The sequence below is a fragment of the Adiantum capillus-veneris genome, chromosome 21, assembly GCF_014529385.1.
Source record: "Adiantum capillus-veneris isolate H3 chromosome 21, ASM1452938v2, whole genome shotgun sequence".
Lineage (NCBI taxonomy): Eukaryota > Viridiplantae > Streptophyta > Polypodiopsida > Polypodiales > Pteridaceae > Adiantum > Adiantum capillus-veneris.
In genome coordinates, this window is record NC_140951.1 from 123,346,642 (window position 1) to 123,367,887 (window position 21,246).

At 45.3% G+C, this 21,246-nt stretch overlaps 1 protein-coding gene across 1 annotated transcript in view; it reads right to left on the reverse strand.

Moving 5' to 3' along the window:
- Positions 1–426: 426 nt before the first annotated feature.
- Positions 427–21,246, reverse strand: part of LOC147431665 (short integuments 2, mitochondrial-like) — a 42,306-nt gene continuing 21,486 nt past the window's right edge. Inside the window, exons 5-8 of the mRNA XM_086494180.1 lie at positions 1,867–1,937; positions 1,690–1,786; positions 1,357–1,613; positions 427–1,083 (exon numbers count right to left, since the gene is read on the reverse strand). Of these exons, the coding sequence (XP_086350306.1) occupies positions 814–1,083; positions 1,357–1,613; positions 1,690–1,786; positions 1,867–1,937 (695 nt within the window). The 3' untranslated portion in view covers positions 427–813. The remainder of the gene's footprint in view (positions 1,084–1,356; positions 1,614–1,689; positions 1,787–1,866; positions 1,938–21,246) is intronic.

A 21,246-nucleotide genomic window follows, 5' to 3' on the forward strand; every position in this document is an offset into this window, starting at 1 on the left:
GGCTTTGACCTCTCCACGCTGCTCTCTGTCTGTTGTTCTCGTCTGTCCGCCCTTGCCAACACTCTTCGCCTAACTGCTTGTCGATTTTGCTCATCACATCTTGCTTTATCTATTGAGGCCGCCTCCACTTGCTCTGACAACCGACTCCTCTATCTCATCCTCAGCGTGCTGCTCACTGGCCTTATTTTCCTTGTGGTCATTGGCGCCCCCCCCTTGTATGCAGCACGTCCCTTTACTTTTAATAACGTAGCTCACCTAAGGTGGTGGCTCATTGTATGGGCCTCGATTGGGAAAACCTCCTTAGGCTTCTCAAGTAACAAGGTTGAAGGAACGATACAACCAAGAGAACGACCAGACTAAGCCGCTTTTGCAAAAAAATTCCATAATTCATGCAAACAATACCCCCACAATTCCAAAATATCCTCCTTTAGAATCAACTCCAATTATATTGCCAAAAAACAATCCTTGTATTTAGAGCCGAGTCCCTATACCCACTGAAGTATTAAGAAAATTTAGTTGAGAGAGAGTTTGCACCATTGGTCACTCGAATCATAGGCATGCATCCAAAAATGGCATACCCCTTCAAAAACTAACTTTGGCTCTGGCGCATACTGATTATATTTACAAAGTCCTCATACATTCCAAACCTGCAAAAAAGACCATCACACATCCAAAACTTCTTTGTCCGAAGCATCCATGTGAGTCGCCCAAAGCTGACAAACACTCTGGTGTTCAAGCTATTCCCAAATGGGAAGCATGATATACTTGATGACCCAATTAAGCAATCTGCAGCTTCCAAGCTTTAATAACTTTTTAAGTGCATTGAATTTGATTCTGAGCATCCTCAGGAAGTACATCCAGAGCAAAGTTGCCCAATCGCCCTACTCTAAATAGATTAAGGAGTTTTTTGCCAACAAACTCCCAGCCTTTATCACCTAGCTCTATGGAAATCTTCAAAGCTCTCCGCAACTCATGCATTTGTATATCTACAAGAGCCTCCATATCCTTCTCGTCTTCAAGATCGCCATCAAAATTTGACAATGTGTTTAAGAGAGCTTCACGTACCAGTAGCACAACGTGATCCTGAAGGTTTAGACACAAGTTAAAAAATAACCTTTCTGTATTTTGGAACAAGTGAGAGAGGCTTTTTTTTTTTTTTGTTGGGGGGGGGGGGGAGAGAGAGAGTGAGGAAGAAGAAGAGAAGATTTAAAAATCCCAAGAGATTTCAAAGGTCTATCCGACGAGTCTAGAACTCAAGACCTGATACTCAAGAGGGAACACGCACGCACGACACACACACAAACAAACAGGTGTAAGAGCTGTATTCCTCTGCAACGTATAAATAAAGAACTGCACCTTATTGTGATCAGAGACTCTCTCTGGCTTTGGGTTATTTGCCCTTTTCTCTGCAAGGTATGCTTGCTTTTTAAGCTCCAACAGTGTTTTGGGTTTCGCTTTCTCCACCTGCTCTTTCTTCTCTTTCTCTTCTCTTTCTCTGGCTCGTGCTGCTTCTATGCTTTTCTGCCACTTGAAAGGTGCTTTGCGGCTGTTTAAAAATGCCAGCAGATAACGGCCAAGTCTCTCTTCCCCAACCACTGAATCCTTAATCGCCCCTAAAATGACAAAAAAGTCAACACCTTTGCTCTCCATTACTATTAGAGCACTCACATAGGCCATGCAAAAGAGTACCTGTTAAAGCCAGTTTTAGGCCCATATCCAGGTCACGTATATTAGGAACCAACACCCCCGGTGTATCAAGCACAAAAATGCTAGGTTTGCTGTGAATCTACCAAACAAATCTTCGATAAGCATGTCAACTGCTTCAAAGAAGTGGCAATAAATACAAATTAGGAATTTTCAGCATACCTTAAATCCTTGCAAGTTTAATGTGACACCAGGTAACGATCCTACAGCTGCCTTCTTCAATTTTTCATATTCTGAATCAAAAAGAACACATCATATCTGGCTCAAATAAAATATCATGCTTCGTTTATCAGACTAGCAAAAAACCGGCAAAGTGGAAAGCTACTCCTCACAGAGAGCTATGATACAGAACAACACAGGATCAAAGTTGACAAAAACAAGTAGTGGAAACATCAACTCCTTCCACCAAGTAAGGTGATCGTTATAGTCAGATGAAACTAAAAATTTCAGTTAAGAGAAAAGATGGTGTGCTAACGGAAAGTGACAATTGGCACCCTCCCCCAAGAATCTTATGACCTTTACACACTCCAACCTACATGATTTTTGTCGTGCTGTCCCTAAAAGGTCCTCGTGTTTCATCAAATATAAATGGTAGGAATCAAGAAGAGTTAGAGTTGTCTAATTTTCTAAAAGGATTCCAAGATGTGTTCATCGATGATATCCCTATGGACTTACCTCCAAAACGAGGGCATGATGACCATCGAATTGAGCTTCTAAGGGGAGATGTAACAAACTGCTGACGTGTCCAAGCCCTGAAGAAGGGAGCCAACTTGCAGATGTCGGTCGAGGGGCCTCAACCCTAAGAAGAACAAGTAACACAAGAAGAAGTCCTACCAACTTATGGGGACCCCGTTCGATGGGGCCCCAAGTGAAAGGATTAAAATAAAGCAGGACCTGCACACACACACACACACACACAAAAACTGATGACGTGGTAAAATTCCGAAAATTGCGCTGACATGATAACGTAGCAAGTTGTACGGATTTCCACGTTTTGCGCTGGCTGATGACGTGGCAGGCTGTACAGATTTCCGTTATTTACGCTGGCAGCTTTTTGGCTTTGCTTTTGAGCCCGATGCTTTTAAGTTTGAAGGCTTTTTATTGTAAACTGCTTTTAGGCCAAGGGCCTTTAAATATGAGGTTAGGGCTCATTCTCTGGCATGCTTCTTGGAGAAGGTGCAGAGTCTGGAGTACCGGCTTGTACTGTGTTGATGCAATATAAAGAAATGCCGAAAGGGGCGCCAAGGTTTGGGGCCAATACTCTCTGGGATGGAATTCCGCCAACTCCGTGTTGCGTGTCCTCTCTCTCTCTCTCTCTCTCTCTCTCTCTCTCTCTCTCTCTCTCTCTCTCTCTCTCTCTCTCTCTCTCTCTCTCAGTTCAGTTGTTATTAAAGTGCTAAAAGTCTAATCAGTCTATTCTTTTCTATTGGCACGTGGTGCCCGTCTTGTGACAGCACTCTCTCACTAAAGGAACGGCAGGCTCTCCCTTCCGTAAGTAAAAGAAACCCTTGAGCACAGTTCGGAGCACTCATCTTGAGCAAAGTTCAACATTCACTTCCGTTGCACCTTACATTATCATTGTCACGTCAAGGATCACATAAAAAGAACATGTCCTAAGATGACTCTAACGAATCTAAAGAACCCACAGAACCCACATCCTCTATTAATGCCATAAATGAGAACACTAAGTTTCTCATTATCCTCCCATTGATGAGTCTCTCATTAAGTGTTACGGTCATGTGAAGGGTCAACATTTTGTCATATTGTTTGCTCCAGGCAGTATGCATGATGTGATTAGTGACTCTCTTGTCGAAAGAGCCCGCTTGGAGGTTAGCAAGACATCTCCTTTCAAGGTGTCGGGCTTCGCTCCCGGTATGCTCTCTCATTACACAACAGTGCCTTGATGTGTTGTTCATTGTTCAACAAGCGTCCTTCCGCAGAAAATTTGTAGTCTCCCCTCTTTCAGGATGTGATATGCTTTTAGGCATTCGATGGTTTCGTGAGCATAACCCTCTCATTGATTGGGCGGAAAAAACTTTCACCTTCAATGCTAGAAGTGACTCTCCCATTGTCATTCGTGGGAAGGAAGTTGTTCATTCTTCATCTCTCATTTCTAATGTGCAGGCGAAGATTGAAAAGAATCAAGAGAAGGAGACTCTCTCAGTCTCTTCTCCAAAGCACGACACACATGATTTGCATGATACTGTTGGATTAAAGGCCTAAATAACCCCTTTTTGTACATTTTTATGCTTTGTCCAAGTCCATATTGAACCTGGACACATTTTTTAAAGTCACTTATAATAAAAGTGGGAAAACCCAAAACTCACTTATTAAGTTTTCCCCAAAAACGTGAGCTCCCTCTCTCCCTACTTCGATCCCTAGCGCTTCCTCTCTGCTGCACTCCGCCTCCTGCTTCTTGCCCCAATCCTGCACTACATCGCGACGCGCACCTACCGATACCTTCTGCTTCGCGCTTTCAACTGGTATCAGAGCCCTAGGGTTTCAAAACAACCCTGCGCAGTCTACTGGACAGCGAATTAAAATTGCTCTCCCGCGATCATTTCGATTTCATCGCGAAGCCCCTTGCTTCCGGAGTCGAAAAGGTCACCAAAACTGCCAAAACAGGTTGTTTTTAGGTCAAAACAGGTGATTTACAGGTTATAACAAGTCAAAACAGCAATACGCAAGTGTACCAAAGTTGTGGGATCACATGTATTGATGTTTGTCACGACAAACTCAGTGAAAAGCTGAGTACAAGCGCTTGAAATTACACTTTTCAGCTGAAATTTCAGATTTGGACAGTTTCATGTAAAGAAATTGTGGTCTATCGTATGCAAAGTCTTGTGGTTGCTCCTATTTGCTGAAATTTTCAGCCTATTACATCTCTCTTGTATACACACCTGTGGTTGAATTAAAATGTCTTCTTCCTCTTCCACATCTGACACTAAAAATTTGATGGAAATCAAACGGTTCGATGGTCAAGGCTTCAACCTGAACGCATGCAAGGTATCCTTTTCTTAAAGGATTGTGAAGATGCATTGGAAGAGAATAAGACACCAGGTTTGTCTCACGAAGAGTGGGTCAGGTTGAATAAGAAGGCTATGGCCTACATCAAAATGGCTATCAATGATGACATTTTGACAGACATCACGCGTTTGGACTCTGCTTATGCAATATGGCAAAAGCTAAAGTCCAATTATGAAAACACGACGCCTGTGAACTAGGTGCATTTGATGCGAAAGTTGGTGAATATGTAGCTTGGTGACTCGAAGTCAGCTTCTGAGCATTTGAGTGCTTTTACAGGTGTATTGAGTCAGTTGCAGGACAGTGAGCTTCAGCAATTCGATGATAAGCTGAAAGCTATTTTCTTGCTTATGACATTGCCAGATACTTGGGAAACCTTGGTTGTCTCCTTAAGCAACAGTCCCACCTCACGTATGACAGTATGAGAGGGTCTATTCTCAAATGAAGAGATTAGACGCAAGTCTAGTGGGGAAGGTGGCAGTTCTACCTACAATATAAGAGGTAGAAATCAAAAGCCTGATACAGGTAATAGGACTCAAAATAGAAGTAAGAGCAAAACAAAGGATAAGGATGTCACTTGTTATCAATGTGGCAGATAGGGTCACAAGAAACCCGATTGCAGGTATTTCAAGAAAGAGCAAGAAAGGAAGAAGGAAACACAAGATAAGAAGAAGAAAGATGAGAAGAAAGGGGAAAAATCAGCAGGTGATTCCTCCAGGGATGCTGAGAATGCAAATGTATCCTCTAGTGTGTTCATTGAGGAGTTGTCAGACGTTGAGGAAATCTTGGTTGTGACTTCATGCCCCTCAGATTTGGTGATAGCTAATGCAGAAGACATGCTTATCTTGAAGAAAGATGTCATTGATGCATTGTTCGGTGCTAATGATGGCCTATCCCAGTCATGAATAGTGTATTATTGTGCTTCATTTCATGTGACTCCATCTTTAAAGTGTTTTGCTGCATATGCTGCAAGCAATTATGGCAAGGTGTAGGTGATAATTTTGCTTGCAATATTGAGGGAATGGGTACTATGCATTTGGCTCTTAACAATGGTCAAAAGCTTGTGTTGAATGATGTCAGGTTTGTACCAGGCATTAAGAAAAGTTTGCTATCTGTTGGCCAATTAGATGCACATGGTTATACTACCATCTTTGCTGGGGGTTCATGGAAGTTGCTTAAGAGCTCTATGCTTGTTGCAAAATGGTCTAAAAGAGGTACATTGTACTATCTTTGATACAAAGCTTTGCTAGGCAAGTTTCTTGTTGTTGCTGAAGTTGCTTCACACACGGAATTGTGGCATAAGAGACTTGGCCATATGAGCCAAAAGGGTATTAATGTGCTTTCCTCTCTTAAGAGGGTTGATGTAAAAGGCAAAAACTTGGATTTTTGTAACGATTGTCTTTATGGAAAGCAAAAGAAATCTTCTTATTACTCTGGTGTCTCTCACAAAGCTAATCCTCTTGATCTTATTCACTCCGATGTATGCACTATGCCTGTTAAGTCTTTTGGTGGTGCATTGTATTTTGTTAAATTCATTAATGACTATATTAGGAAAGGATGGGTACATTTGTTGAAAAGTAAGAGTGAGACTTTTAATGCTTTTAAGAAGGTTCATGCTATTGTCACTACGCAAAAGAGTACTAAGCTTAAATGTCTTAGATCTGATAACGGAAGAGAGTATGTATCTGCTAAATATCAGCGTTTTTGTGATGAAAATGGGAGTCAAAGAGAGTTGACAACCCCTTATAATCCGTCTTCTAATGGTGTGGCTAAGAGGTAAAATCGTACTTTATGCGAGAGAGCGCGTTGCATGTTGTCCACCGCTAGCTAATCTTTCCCAAGAGTTTTGGGGGGAGGCATTGAAAACTGCAGTTCATATTTGCAATCGCTCTCCTAATAATACGTTGAAAAATGACATTCCAGAGGAGGTTTGATCTGGCAAACCTGCCTCTTATGATCATTTGAGAGTATTTGGCTGCGAAGCTTTTGTTCATGTACGGAATGACTTGAGAACAAAGCTTGATATGAAGTCCATTAAAGGAGTCTTCCTAGGTTATGGGGAAGAAAGTGAAATGGGCTATAGAGCGTGGTTACCACAGTTTAGAAAGGTAATACGTAGCCAAGATGTAGTGTTCAATGAGGCAAAATTGCTTAAGAATGCTACAAAATCTGATGCTGACAAAAAAACAGTCAGATTTCAACCTTCCGTGCCACCCATTGATGTTGAAAAAGAGCCTCATGATGCACTACCGCAAGCTGAAATTGATAATCATCCGGTTAACCTTTAGCCAGAAGAGGTAGGACATGATTTTGATGCTCCTAATGAGGATGGACAGCCACCTAAAAATGATTTTCAGCAGCATGATAGAGCTGAAAATGAGTTGCCTTAAGATGTAGAACTGTTGCCTGAGAATTGTAGATCATTGGGTACGCAGGTCAACTCGTTTGAGAAGGAAACCGCAGAGATTTAACCCCTCTTTGGATCATGTAATGTTGACAGATGAGGGTGAACCTCTTACATATAAAGAGGCCAAATCATGTGAGTCAAGCAGTAAGTGGGAGCTTGCGATGCAAGAGGAAATGAAATCCTTGTATGCAAATGATACTTGGGATCTTGTGCCATTGCCTAAAGGGAGAAAGGCTCTTCCTAACAAATGGGTATACAAGATTAAGATAGTGGATGAAAAACCCAAGTACAAGGCAAGATTGGTTGCAAAAGGATATGCACAGAAAGAAGGAATTGATTTTCAAGAAATCTTTTCTCTTGTTGTAAAGCTTACAACTTTACGTGTCCTTTTTGCTCTCGTTGCGGTGCTTGATTTTGAATTGAATCAAATGGATGTAAAGACAACGTTTTTGCATGGTGACATTGAAGAGGACATATACATGAAACAACCTGAAGGTTTTGTAGTTGCTACACGTGAGGAACTTGTATGCAAACTGAAAAGGGCTCTGTATGGTTTGAGACAATCATCACGACAGTGGTATAAGAAGTTAGACACTTTTATGCTGTCTCAAGGCTTTAAACGCAATCATGCAGATCATTGTTTGTATACGAAAAGGGATGAAGATGGTAGTCCCATCATACTTGTTCTCTATGTTGATGACATGCTGCTAGTCGAGAAACATAAGACCGGTCTTGATGCTCTGAAACGTAAGCTATTCAGCATTTGCTATGAAGGATTTGGGTGATGCAGAGCATATTCTCGGCATGCGTATTAAAAGAGATAGAAAGCTGAAATTGTTGTTTTTATCTCAAGAAAGGTACATTGCAAAAGTACTTAACAAATTTAATATGGCTGATGCTAAGTCTTGGGGTACTTTTACCTCCATACACTAAGCTTAGCAAAGTAGATTGCCCAAAGGATGAGGTGGCATTGAAACCAATGAAGGGAATCTCTTATGCATCACCTTGTGGTTCTCTTATGTATGCTATGGTTGCCACTCGTCCCAGCATTGCTTATGCAGTGGGAGTTGTTAGTCGATACATGTCGAATCCTGGCAAAGTGCATTGGGAAGCTATCAAATGCATTCTGAGATATTTGAAAGGTACACAATCAAAGTGTATCTGTTATGGCAAAAGTGACTTAAAGTTGCAGGGATATTGTGATGCAGACATGGCAGGTGGCATGGATGCCAAGAAATCTACCAGTGGATATGTATTTGCCATTGCTAGTGGTGCAGTCTCTTGGTGGTCTAGGTTACTGAAAGTTGTGGCATTGAGTGCGCTACTGAGGCTGAATATATTTCAGCCACAGAGGCTTCAAAAGAGACTATTTGGTTGGGTAGACTTGCAAAAGAACTTGGCATGCCTGCTCATACACCCGTGTTGGGTGTGATAACCAGAGTGCTGTCTATTTAGTCAAAAATTCAATGTTTCATGCACGTACCAAACACATAGATGTGCGGTACCACTTCATACGACAGGTATTGGAGGATGGTCTAGTCACCTTGACTAAAATCCACACACAAGATAACCCTGCAGATGTTCTCACCAAGAGTCTTGCTAAGGCTCAACATGAGCATTGCATACAGCTGGTGGGAGTTGGTTAACTTAAAGGCGTCATTTATGCCTTTAAGTGGGAGGTTGTTGGGTTAAAGGCCTAAATAACCCCTTTTTGTACATTTTTATACTTTGTCCAGGTTCAATATGAACTTGGACACATTTTTTAAAGTCACTTGTAATAAAAGTGGGAAAACCCAAAACTCACTTATTGAGTTTTCCCCAAAAACGTGATCTCTCTCTCTCTCTCTCTCTCTCTCTCTCTCTCTCTCTCTCTCTCTCTCTCTCTCTCTCTCTCTCTCTGCTTCGATCCCTAGCACTTCCTCTCTACTGCACTCCGCCTCCTGCTTCTTGCCCCAATCCTACACTACATCGCGACGCGCACCTACCGGTACCTTCTACTTCGCGCTTTCAGATACAAATGTGATTATCTACAAGCATGATGATTTGCAGGATAAAGATGTGATTGTTCACAAGGATGATGGTTTAGTTGATGCTTTTTCTAGTGAAGCTAACCTCATTGCAGATTCGATCAATCACGGAGAATCGATCTTGGCTCTCGAGTCGAGAACCAAGGATAGTCAGCACGCGTTGTTCGAGTGTTCGTCACCGTCTTTATGTGTTTTCTTTCCACAGGCATGCCATATTGTACGATGCACATAATTCACTCATGGATGAGTACGAATGTATGCGGATTACTCATGAAAAGATGAAATGTTTGCATTCACAATCCATGTCTCTTCCTTGGCATGACACAGTCTCAAAAAGAGCACAAGAAGGATTAAGCATCAAGCATCGGCATTTCCATTGTGATTTGCCACAGTTGATAGATTTAGATCAATAAGACAAGTTTCGATTCCAATTTTTGTGTGTATTTGGTGAACGGTTTGACACTCCGTCACTTTGTTCATCTACATTGCATGCACAATCTTTTCGAAAGACTAGAATTTTTCCAGTCGCTTTACATGGAATAGGTATGTTCATGTTTTTGTGTTGGTAGTGGTTTCAAGAATTTTCCTCCTCGGAGATTCTTGAAGGTGGTGGAATTACGTCCATAGACGCAGTTGGACCATTGAAGCAGCCTCAAATGACTCTGTCGCTTTCGGCGCGGCACAAAGACGCAAGCGTTGCAAACCTTTATGAAGTTCAAGTATCGCATGACCCACGCATCAGAGTGGGTCGACGAAGAGTCCTTCCCAGGATTTTAGACGTTGTTGGCGATCTCCCTCGACACTAGCACCTCACTTGAAAAAGGAGGGGATGTCACGTGCACATCCAACCCTATGTGCATGTGGACAAGCTACTTCATGTCTAGGGTTCAGGTCGGCTTAGGAAGTGTCCAGGCACTTAAGAGTAGTTGCATATCCTATGGTTGCACACAGCATGATCATCAGATTACAGTCAGTAGCCATCATAAGCATTTTACAGTGCATAGAACCCATTTTCCCTATTTTTTCCATTTTTCACTTATTATTAATAAGTGACTTTGTTGGGAAACTAGGTAGGGCAAAGTTGGGAAGTTAATATATAAGAAAACTAGCGCTAGCGCTTTCTCTAAAAAGAGGCAGCAGATGCACAACATCTGGCAGTGCACCTTCTCAGGAAGACCGGCATAACTCCTAGCATTTTCCAGTCATCAAGACCTCTAGCGTTTTTGAAGCAGATACAACATCAGCCCTAGAGTTTTTGGAACAGCAGATTGCCTGTGGCGTTTGCAGTTTCTTGGTGACAGAACAATCTTTTGCATCAGCGTTTTCAGTTTTCAGCAGTCCGACTCTGCACCGCAGCCTCCAAACCTTGCAGATCTCACCCTCCCGCAACAGACCCTCGCCGCACGGTCAGATCAACTAGCGTTTGCAGATTCAGCCCACTATTTGCAGATTTCAGCATCTGCGTTTTCAACGCACTGTCGTCGCGTCGTAGTCATCACCGTCGTCACCAACATAGAGTCAGAATTCAGCAGATAGAAGATTTGCAGATTTCAGCCCGTAGCATTTTCAGAATTCAGCCCGCCGTCTCGTCGTCGTCGGCAAGTCCATTGCATCTAGACCATTGTACCAGATTTGTGCAATCAATAGCGTAAACCTCTCGCCATAGAGAGTGGGGCCCTTGGAGGAGGGTTTGACAACATTCTGGTGTCGTACTCTCTCTCTCTCTCTCTCTCTCTCTCTCTCTCTCTCTCTCTCTCTCTCTCTCTCTCTCGGAAAAATCAGGGCTGTATATTACTGAGTACAATATAATCCCCAGCGGATACCAAAAAGGCCTATCACGTGGGGTGTACAAGCTGAATGTAAGGGTGATAGTCACTATAGTGACAACTCTACTAGAACAATCTCATGGTGGTCTATATGATGAGTGGAGGAGAAACCACTGAGGAGGTGCATAATGCCATGTAATCTGTCCACCTGTAAGCGTGAAGAACAGTGGAGATCGAGCCCAACGCCGAAGGAAGTCAAATCAACCAGCCTCGGCTGCTCTAGATGTACCTGAGGAAGAATCCCACTGCCAAATGAGGGTGTGAATGATGTCCAGCCAAATGGCAGTGAGGGTATCCGGAAGGAGCTGTGGAGCCGCACTGAGAATGTGAAGACAACAAGCTCTCCAAACATTCCATAGTGCAATGCTAGTGATAACTGAGAAGATTTCATCACGCGTCTGAGGATCCCCCTGCCAAGCAATCTGTGGTAACATAGCCAAAGTCCCTCGCCGATAACCAATCGAGGTAAGCATAAGAGCTGGATCTGTGTCTGAGCCCTCATAGAAAAGATGCGGTCCGGGCATCGGCATCAACCAGGAGATAGATCCTCAAGTGAGAAATCCATGCTGAACACCAGCTCTGCTAAGTAAAGAGCAAACTGCTAGCCACACTACATGAGAAGACGAGCATGAGCAAAGACAGTGTGCAGGTGACTCAGGGAGTCGCAAAGGATAGCGAGTACATAACGGATCATGACCCATAGAAGCTAGCCAAGTCCCAACTGGAAGTCCTGCATGTGCAATCATCCACATGAAAAAAGAAATACGACGAGCCACATGTAAATCCCAGATGGCTGACCAAAACTGCTGTAGATAGGCATGGGAGAGACCTGAATGCAACCAGAAACGCATACGAGTGGGCTGCTCTGGGTGCCGTCTCGGCAATGCGAATCTTCCAATTCTGACAGTGTACTCAAAGAATGATACATGTGCACCGGTGGGGTTAGGGTGAGGCCAATGCCACTCTCCTGGGTCCCAATAAAGCTAAGATAGGGCACGACCCTCCCACACCCAAAGCCTCCAAAGTGCACCATCAGCGGAAGCGAAAAGGGGGTCAACACAACGACGCTTCCCGCGAGAGCCAATTACTTGTATGGCCTCCCATCGAGCGCCGCTGTAGAGAAGGTGCAGAGAGGTGGTAGCATATGTCAATCTAGCATGCATCCCCGGAGAAAAGTCAGTCTCAACTGTGAACAGCATGGTGTCAAAACGAACTAATAAGAGAGTGCTTTGAGCAAGGAGGCCTTCCTAGCCACAATGTGGAGGCATCTGAACCGTGTCTCGCATGACTGCGTCCCAGTGTGAAGGGATAGTGGAGTCAATCTCAAGCAGTCTGTCTGTTACCCCGCGACCAATGTCATAATGTTCTGCCACCAAATCTGCATCCATCATACGTGTCTCATGAAACAACCGCATAGAGGCAACAGGGCCAGTGTCCCAAGCAGCTCAATCAATGTGGGTCCTCTCTCCAAGCTGACGGGGTGGATTAACTGAAGAATCAAGAACTGCATCATTCCAAATGAGAGGTTGGCGTTCAATCTCTTCACGGCATGAGGGAGGTGAGCGTATGATAGCTCTCCGCATGGATACCCAAATCTGAATGAGTGAGCGGATGAAGGGTGAGAGAGTGCTGGTGCACAAGGGGACATCCGTAAAGAGGAAACGAAACCCTGTTTGCCGAGTATGGCCATCTCTAGAGTGGAGGCGTGGAGTCGTGGTGGAAAGAGCTGCCTGAAGAAGCATCTTCCAAGGTTCTTGCCCGGGAAAGAGACCCCGAACAATAAGCTTGGTAAGAAGGGCACGGCTCTGTAATTCTGGATCAATAATGCCAAGGCCGCCTGCTGACCTAGGACGAATAATCGTGGACCAACGAACTCGAGCACGAGTATCAGTAGACCCATCTGTGCCACTCCATAAAAAATTCCGCATGAGTCTGCGAAGCTGAGCTATTACACCAGAATGTAGCATCCAACAGGAGGCCGTATACCATACTGTAGCCAGAATGACCTGGTTGGCGACCAAAGCACGGCCAACCAACGACAGATGACGTGAAGACCAATGACATAGCTTCCTGCGAATAGATTGTAGTACGGGTGCAAACTGCTGCTGTGAGGAAATGTCTAATCCAACCTGAAAGCCAAGATATCTGCATGTCTGACCCGGCTGCAGCGATGTGAAACCATCAGTCATCCCCCAAGTAGGTATGTCATCACTGCCAACCAGTAACCCATAGGATTTACGCCAGTTAATCGTGCACCACTGGCAATGCAAAAAACCTCCAGGGCCTCCCTCATGGCATCAAGAGCTGCTAGCAAATAGCGCAACATCAACATAGTGTCATCAGCAAACTCTTGATCGATAAGGTCCAGAGCTAAAGGTACTGGCATGGTCAAGCCACGAAATGCATGACTCTGCGCTCGAAGAAAGTCGGACATAGTCTCTCCTACAAACAGATACAGATATGCTGCTAAAAAACATCCTGGACGGACAGATCGAGAGAGCTCAAAACTGCGACTGACACGACCACCAATAGTAATTGCACTGCTGGCAGTCCTGAAGAGAGCGGAAATGCCGAAGATCCATGTCGAAGGAAAACTCATCCTGGCTAATGATCCTTTAAGAAACTCCCACTCAACACGATCATATGCTTTCTCGAAGTCAAGGATGAAAAAAGCGAGAGGTTCAGAAGATGATCTGGCCCACTCTACTGCCTCATGAAAAGTGAAGATATTATCCAGTATGCATCGATCCATGACAAAGCCTGTCTGAGAAGTATGAATAATATCTGGTAAGAACGGTCGCAAGCGATGGCTGATCAGTAACGCTAATATCTTATAGACCGAAGGGAGTAGGGTAATAGGTCTCCACTGGCGGAGCTGTGTGGTGTCGCCCCCTTTTGGAATAAGAGGTATGAGACCTGAACAAAGATCCGGATGCATATATCCTGATGCAAAGATATCCTGACAACCACGAAGCAGTGGTATTTGCAACACATCCCAATAAGTCAAAAAGAAAGCTCTAGTGAGGCCATCCTCGCATGGACAGGAAGATGGATCTAGACTCTCGATAGCAGCATAAAGCTCTGCAAGTGCGAATGGAGCCAACAAGATCTCTGCCATAGTGTCTGTACAACGACGTCGAGTGTGATGCCATATCTGCTCACGGACATCTAAAACCTCAGTAGTGCATACATCAGCAGTGAACAATGCCTCGAAATAATCTGCAGACATATCAAGAATAACATCAGGATGCATATGAAGTGTTCCCTGAGCATCGCACAAAGTCCGAAGGGTGGTGCCAAGAGGCCGCTCTTTGTGAGCAACAAAGAAGTCCTTATTCATTCGATCAGCTTTAGCTATCCAGTGAGATACTGAAGCATGATGAGTGAACTCGGACCTAGCCTCCTGTACGCGACGAATTTCTTCTGTGAGCTCTGTTTGTCGAGCAGCGAGATAAGCATCCTGAGGCCACTCTTCAAGCAAGCGCTGTGTGGAACCAAGAGGAATGTGGAGGTCAGACTCGCGTACTCTCAACTGACGATGAATAGTAGCAGTTTGATCACGGCAGTAAATACTAGACTAAGCAATGCAATGGGCAAGGAACTCTCCAGGGGGACCACTGTAAGAAGCACCCGTGGACCACAAGTCACGAATCTGCTGCTGCAAAACTTCAGTGGTGAGAACACTGTCAGGGATGCGGCAACCTCGTCTCTGTGCAGAGGATCTAGTGAAAGAGATAAATAATGAGATGGGTAAATGATCTGAGAGGCTGGTCCCTCGCCAAATAGTAGTAAATCCACCCAGAGCTGCTGCCCAAGGCCTAACGTAAAAACGATCAAGTCGCTCTAATAATCTTTCCTGTTGTCGCTGAAACCCCCACGAGTAATGAAGTGTAGCAGGGTGGTGACCAAAAGAGGGTATGTGCCAGGCGTCAACACCTTGAATAGCTAGAAGAAATTGATCCCAAGCTGGCTGCTCATCGGGAGAAATGGATGATAGAACTGGAGGAGTGATCGATCGCCAGTCAGAGTCGCTCTCGACATTATTGAAGTCGCCTCCGACAACCCAAGAGTCTACAACAGGTAGAGCAGCAACCAAGGAGGACCAAAAAGTAGCTCTCTCCCGAGGAGTAGTGGGTGCATAGACTGACATAAAACCAATGATAGAGTCCTGAATCAGGATAGAAACATAGATTGCTCTGCCAGCGACCAGGGTGCCATGCTGCTAAACTGATGCCAAGTAACGTGGCCCCACTAATATACATACACCGCAACTCTGTCCATGAATGCCCAGAGCAGGCTCCCAAAAAGTGTGAGCTCCTGAGGGCATGAGATTACCAAAGGGAGTGGCAATCTTATGCTCATGTACGAGTAATATATCCACAGTGCCTACTACTTGAGCGTGTAAATCTCTACGAAGTAAAAGCTTACGTGAACCTCTTACCCGAGAAGTCTGTAAACCATTTGCATTCCAAGAAACTACATGTAAATCCATAGTCTACATGAAAGAATTGGTAAAGCATCTGTCTAACTGCGCATCTTCTTGGAGGCAGCTGGGCCATCCAAGGGGTGAGCTTCAGGCGGGAGGAAAGCAACCCGCAAGCCCTCTCTAAAATATGGTGTCTCATTGCACCAACTGTGAACCTCAGCTTGTTTACATTGCATTACCGATGTTGCAGCTTTGACACCCCAAATGCGCATAGACATAGGAAGCACCACATCTAAGGATACATGAATGATCATAGGCAATGAATAGCATGCATATACATCACTCCATTCCATAGCACCAATACATGACGAAAAGTGTGGAGACAATACATCCGGAGCGGAAGTAGACAACCATAAATGAAGCTGAGCCATAGTTTGTGCATGCACAAAATGCAGAACCTGATCCTCGGACCATTCCTGAGCTGCATGGAATGGAAGGAAAAAGGAATGGGTAGGTTGAGAGCGACTGCCTATTAAAGAGGGAACACAACCTGGCTTGTGATGCATAAGGTAGAGATGCACCCGCAATGGTCCTTCTGAGTCACCGCACATTTCAGCCCGATGAGTTCCCCAGGAAAGAGGGCAAGAGCCGAGGAAACTGCGTGGGACGTAAGTATGAGCAGCTGAGGGAGGGGGTGGACCAGAAGGTGGAGCGGGGGGGGGGGGGAGTAAGGGCGAGAGGTAGAGGAGGAAAAGGAAGAGGTAGTAGCGGTGAATGATCCATCTGCATGGGAATAGGGACCTCGGGAAGAGGGGTAGGAACGGGCAAGGGGATGGCAAGTGAAGGAGGAGTTGGTAGCAGAGGTAAGTGATCCTGGGCTGAAGAAGAAGAAGGGCGAGGAGAAGCAGGAGGTAAGGGAGTGGCGGAAACTTGAGAGGGAGCAGGAGAGTTAACACTGGGGGCTGCATGTGGTGTGTGTTGCTGACGAGGACGGAAGGAATGGTTACGACCAACTGTCTGCCATGCAGTCTCAGTAGGACCTGAAGCAGATGGAGCATCCGGAGGCTCCAAAGGTGCTCTAGTAGTAGGAGTAGGAACCGGCTGTGGACGCTGACCACGTGGCTGAGCCTGAGTGCCACGAGCCGACTGTTGTTGTCGCCGATGGCGTGGCTGAGTGGGGCAATCGCGAGCCAAGTGTCCCATCGCGTGACAACGTAGGCACTGTCCTGGGCGGCCAGTGACTACCATTCGGCAAGAGTAGTCTCTATCACGCACAGCCACAGTAACTGTATCTGGTAACGAAGTATCCCCAAACACCAGGACCTGAATGCGAGGTGGACCAGATAAGAAGATGCAAAAACCTGGAACTACTGTGCCAAAATGAGCAGCAATCATCTGAAGGAGATGCTCATCAATAAAATGAAGAGGCATATCCAGGAAGGAGAGCGTCAAAGGGAATCTGGGAATAAGATGCCGACTGTCAAACTCCTCAGTAGTAAACTCGGGATACCACCTCGTCAAGTATATCATTCTGGATCAGAAAGTATCGGAGAGCGAGCCAGGAGAGCTGAGGCAGTGGCAGGATCTGAAAGACGTACCATGAATATGCCTCTACCAAGGAATGAAAGCTCCGAGACCCGTCCCTGAGTGGTGCCCAATGCAGTCTGACACCAATCACGTATAGAAGAGAGAGGTGGAGACTGTCCAATCATCCGGCCAACCAAGGCATGCTGTGCCAAGTGGTGAATTTTGGAGTCAATGCGTGTCAACAGGTCACCAGTACAATCCACGCGACAGGCAAGTGGTGATGGAGCACCGTGTGAAGCACTCGAGACAAGCAAAACCGCCATGAAGAATGGGGTAGACTAGCAAACTGGAAAAGCAAGACCTGAAGAGAAGCTTGGACTCTTTCTCTCTCTCGCTCTATTTCTCTTTTTCTCGCTTTCCCTTGCAGGCAGGGGAAAGATGCGCACAGTGAAGGTCTGAAACAGGGAGGGTTGAGGCTGTTAGGGTTTTCGGGGAATTAGGGTTTTCAGGGAATTAGGGTTTTCAGAGAATTAGGGTTTTCGGAGGATTAGGGTTGCTCGGAATTAGGGTTGGCAGGTGGAGCGGTTAGGATTAGGGTTTCACGGAATCAGGCTTGGCAGATGAGGCTGCAGGCAGATTGTGCGCAACGCTGGGTTGAAGGCAGCGCGCGTGTCAGCAGGCTGCAGGGAGCAGTGCGTGGCGGCAGGTTGCAGGCAACAGCGTGGCAGGCAGCAGGCTGCAGACAGCGCGCGGCAGGCGGCAGTGTGCAGGCTGGAGGGGACGCGATCGCGACAGACTACAGGCAGCAGAGTTCGCAAGAAGCAGATCGCGCAAGTCTCTCTCTCTCTCTCTCTCTCTCTCTCTCTCTCTCTCTCTCTCTCTCTCTCTCTCTCTCTCTCTCTCTCTCTCTCTCTCTCTCTCTCTCTCTCTCTCTCTCTCTCTCTCAGCACCTTCATTCACCATGTCATTCACTTGTTTGTGATCATTTGCAGTCTCTCACTAAAGGAACGGAAGGCTCTCCCTTCCGTAAGTAAAAGGAACCCTTGAGCACAATTCGGAGCACTCATCTTGAGCAAAGTTCAACATTCACTTCCGCTGCACCTTACAAAACCCTAGCAAAAGCACTACAAGAACAAGAAGCATTTACCAACTTACAAACTCTTGCCAAGTCACCCAAACTTAAAGATGTGTTAGGATAAATAATCCTGAACCCCGCAATGGCTGTTGATGTGGCATGCTATACGAAATCCCGTGTTTTGCGTCAGTTGCTGCTGACATGGCAGCGTTATACAAATAGCCGTCTGGGGCGATGGCTTTTGAACCGGTTGCTTTGAAAACTACTACTTTTTATGTAACTAGTTGCTGCTGACGTGGCAACGCTATACGAATAGCCCTCTAGGCGATGGCTTTTGGACCAATTGCTTTTAGAAACTACTGCTTTTCATGTAACTACTTTTGGATAGATAGCCAAGTGCCTTTGAATATGTACTAGGGGTCATTCTTTCGCATTCTACCCGCAGAAGATGCAGAGGAGAGCCACAAATGTTGTACCTTGTTGAAGCAATATAAAGAAATATTAAAAGTGGCACCACAACTTGGGGCCAGTGCACTCTAAGGGTGGAACTACGCCACTCCATGTCTCGTGTCAAGTCTCTCTCTTTCAATTCAAGTGTTTTGAAATGCTTAAAGTCTATTCAATCTGTTCTTTTCCGTTGGCACATGGACATGTCCAGTTACACCTTACCACCTTGTTCTGCAATATTCTGCATCGCAAATTGTGTGTCACAAATGGGAGCGCATAACAGTATGAAATACAATGGGATAAGTAGAATTTTAGCAGAATATAGAGAGAAATAGAGAGAGAAAGAGAGATGAATGAGAGAGGGAGTGAGAAGATCAACAGAGTACAGGGGACCAAAAGATGGGCTGGTCCTCCCCCCCGGTAATAGTATCGTTATTACTGAGAAGTCTTGTAACAGACTTGGACACTCCAAGTCAAGAATCTACCGCGACAGCAACAAATAACCACTTCAAAACAGTTCACAATTGATTTACACTGGCCCGGCGGAGTTCCGTGCCTAGAGATATTGGCCCCAAAGACTGGCGCCCCTTTTGGTATCTCTTTTTGTATTAATCTGAGTTCAAAGTACAAGAGTGCGGGCAGACGCTCACACTCAGACTCTGCGTCCAGATGCTCTGAGTTGTGAGAGGGCAACCCGCTTATTTAAAGTACAAGGTTTGCCAAAAGCAAAACCCCAAAAGCTTTCCAAAAACTGAAAATCAAAAGCTAAAGCAAAAACTTTCTCGTTCTCTGATACTCTCTCTCTTGAAAGGCAAATAAAGCAAACAAAGCTTTTCTTTCTCTTGCTTGTAAACATAAAGCAAAAAAGGTTCTTATTCTCTTTCAATTAGCGTAGAAAAAGCATGTCAAAAAGCTGTCGTAAATAGCCAGCGCAAATTCCGCCGCAAATTTCGGACGTCCGTACTGCTGCCACGTGTCATGCCCAAATTTGGGTTAGGGTTTCTGGCAGAATTAGGGTTTCAGCAGCTAGGGGTTTCAGCAGTTAGGGTTTCGGGCAGCCACGTCATCACTTTTGACAAGTCTATACAAGCACTTGAACCGAACGTATTACTGCGTTTGTTCTAGAAAGAGACTTGATGGTTCCTGGAAGCCTCAGCTTCCTACTCCTAGGGCAAAACCCTATTCCAAGGAACTTCCGTTCCTTATTCCGAATCCTCAAGAACCAAGGTTCTATCCTCTGGATCTTACCTTCCAAACTCACGGCATGGCATCCCTACAATTCTTTCCCGACTCGGTTTCCAAAGTCCTCTTCTTGCAGAATAACTCTGCTTTCTTGGACACGAAGTCCTTGGGAATCTCAACTTCCAGATCACAACTCGAGAGACTACATCCGTGGATCTACTCCCAAGCTCAGGGTGCGAAACCCTTGGGCTGATCTCGCTCTAGTTCCTCAGAGCGCTTGTCTCCTACAGAGGCTTATGCCTTCCTCTGCTCCTACTCCCTCGCAAAGAGGAAGTACACCTGCAAACAAATACTTGGAGATCATAACATAACAAACGTTACCTTCAAGGTCTCGACGCTCGTACGCAACTCGGTTCTCAAAAAACAACTTCCCCGGAAGAGATCAAGAGATCTCTACACAAAGAATCCTCTCTTCCAATCCTACACACAGAAGATGGGTGTTCTCGGGTTCCTTCTCGTAAATCAGCCCCGTCTACGGCATTTATGGGCTGAAAATAGAGAAAAACAGCAGCATGTCGCAATGGAAACTCTTTTGTAGGCACTTCTTAGTGTTGGAACTCGCCTACCGAGTCTTGGCGACATCCGGTACGCTCGGGCCAGCCAAGGGCATCACCCACGGAGACATCTTCATGGCTGAAATTTGCAGCAGCATGTCCTTGCTAGGTGGCTTTTTCTATGTGTTGTGAGAGAGAAGAGAGAGAGAGAGAGAGAGGGAGAGAGAGAGAGAGAGAGAGAGAGAGAGAGAAAAGAAGAAGAAGAGAGTTTTAACGTCGTAGGAAACTATCCCAAGAGACATTAAAGATCTAGCTGACGAGGAGAGTTGAACTCAAGTTTTTCTATGAGAGAGAGAGAGAGAGAGCTTTTATTACTCCTAGCAACCGGCGAGAATAGGGAGGGTCTTGCTCGTAAGGAAAGGGGAGGGGAAGGGGTTCCAAAGAAAGGGAGTGTCACAAAGTGATGACGTGGCTACCCAGAGCAGATACTGCCAAAAACCCTAATTCCTGCAAACCCTAATTTCTGCCAAAAACCCTAACCCTAACTGCTGGCTGAAACCCCTAAATGTGGTGGAAACCCTAATTTTGGCGGCTGAAATGCCATGTGGCAAGCAGTACGGATTTCCGGAAAATGCGGCAGATTTTAAGGAGCTGAAAAGCAGCCTCCTAGCGACGCAAATTACCAGCTTTTTGGCTACGCAATTTGGAGTTGTGAGAGAGAGAATGGATTTGCTTTATTTTTACTCTCTTGAGAGAGAGAGAGAGAGAGAGAGAGAGAGAGAGAGAGAGAGAGAGAGAGAGAGAGGTTTTGCTTTTGTTCTGGAAGCTTTTGGGGCTCTGCTTTTGGGCATCCCTTGTAATCTTTAAATAAGCGATGAGGGCTCACTCTGCAGAGCATCTGGACGCAAGGTCTGAGAGTGAAACCCTAACCGCTCTCTTGTACTTTGACATTGATTTAATACATAAAAAAATACAGAAAGGGGCGCCGGTCTTTGGGGCCAATATCTCTACGCACGAAACTCCGTCGGGCCAGTGCAAATCTATTGT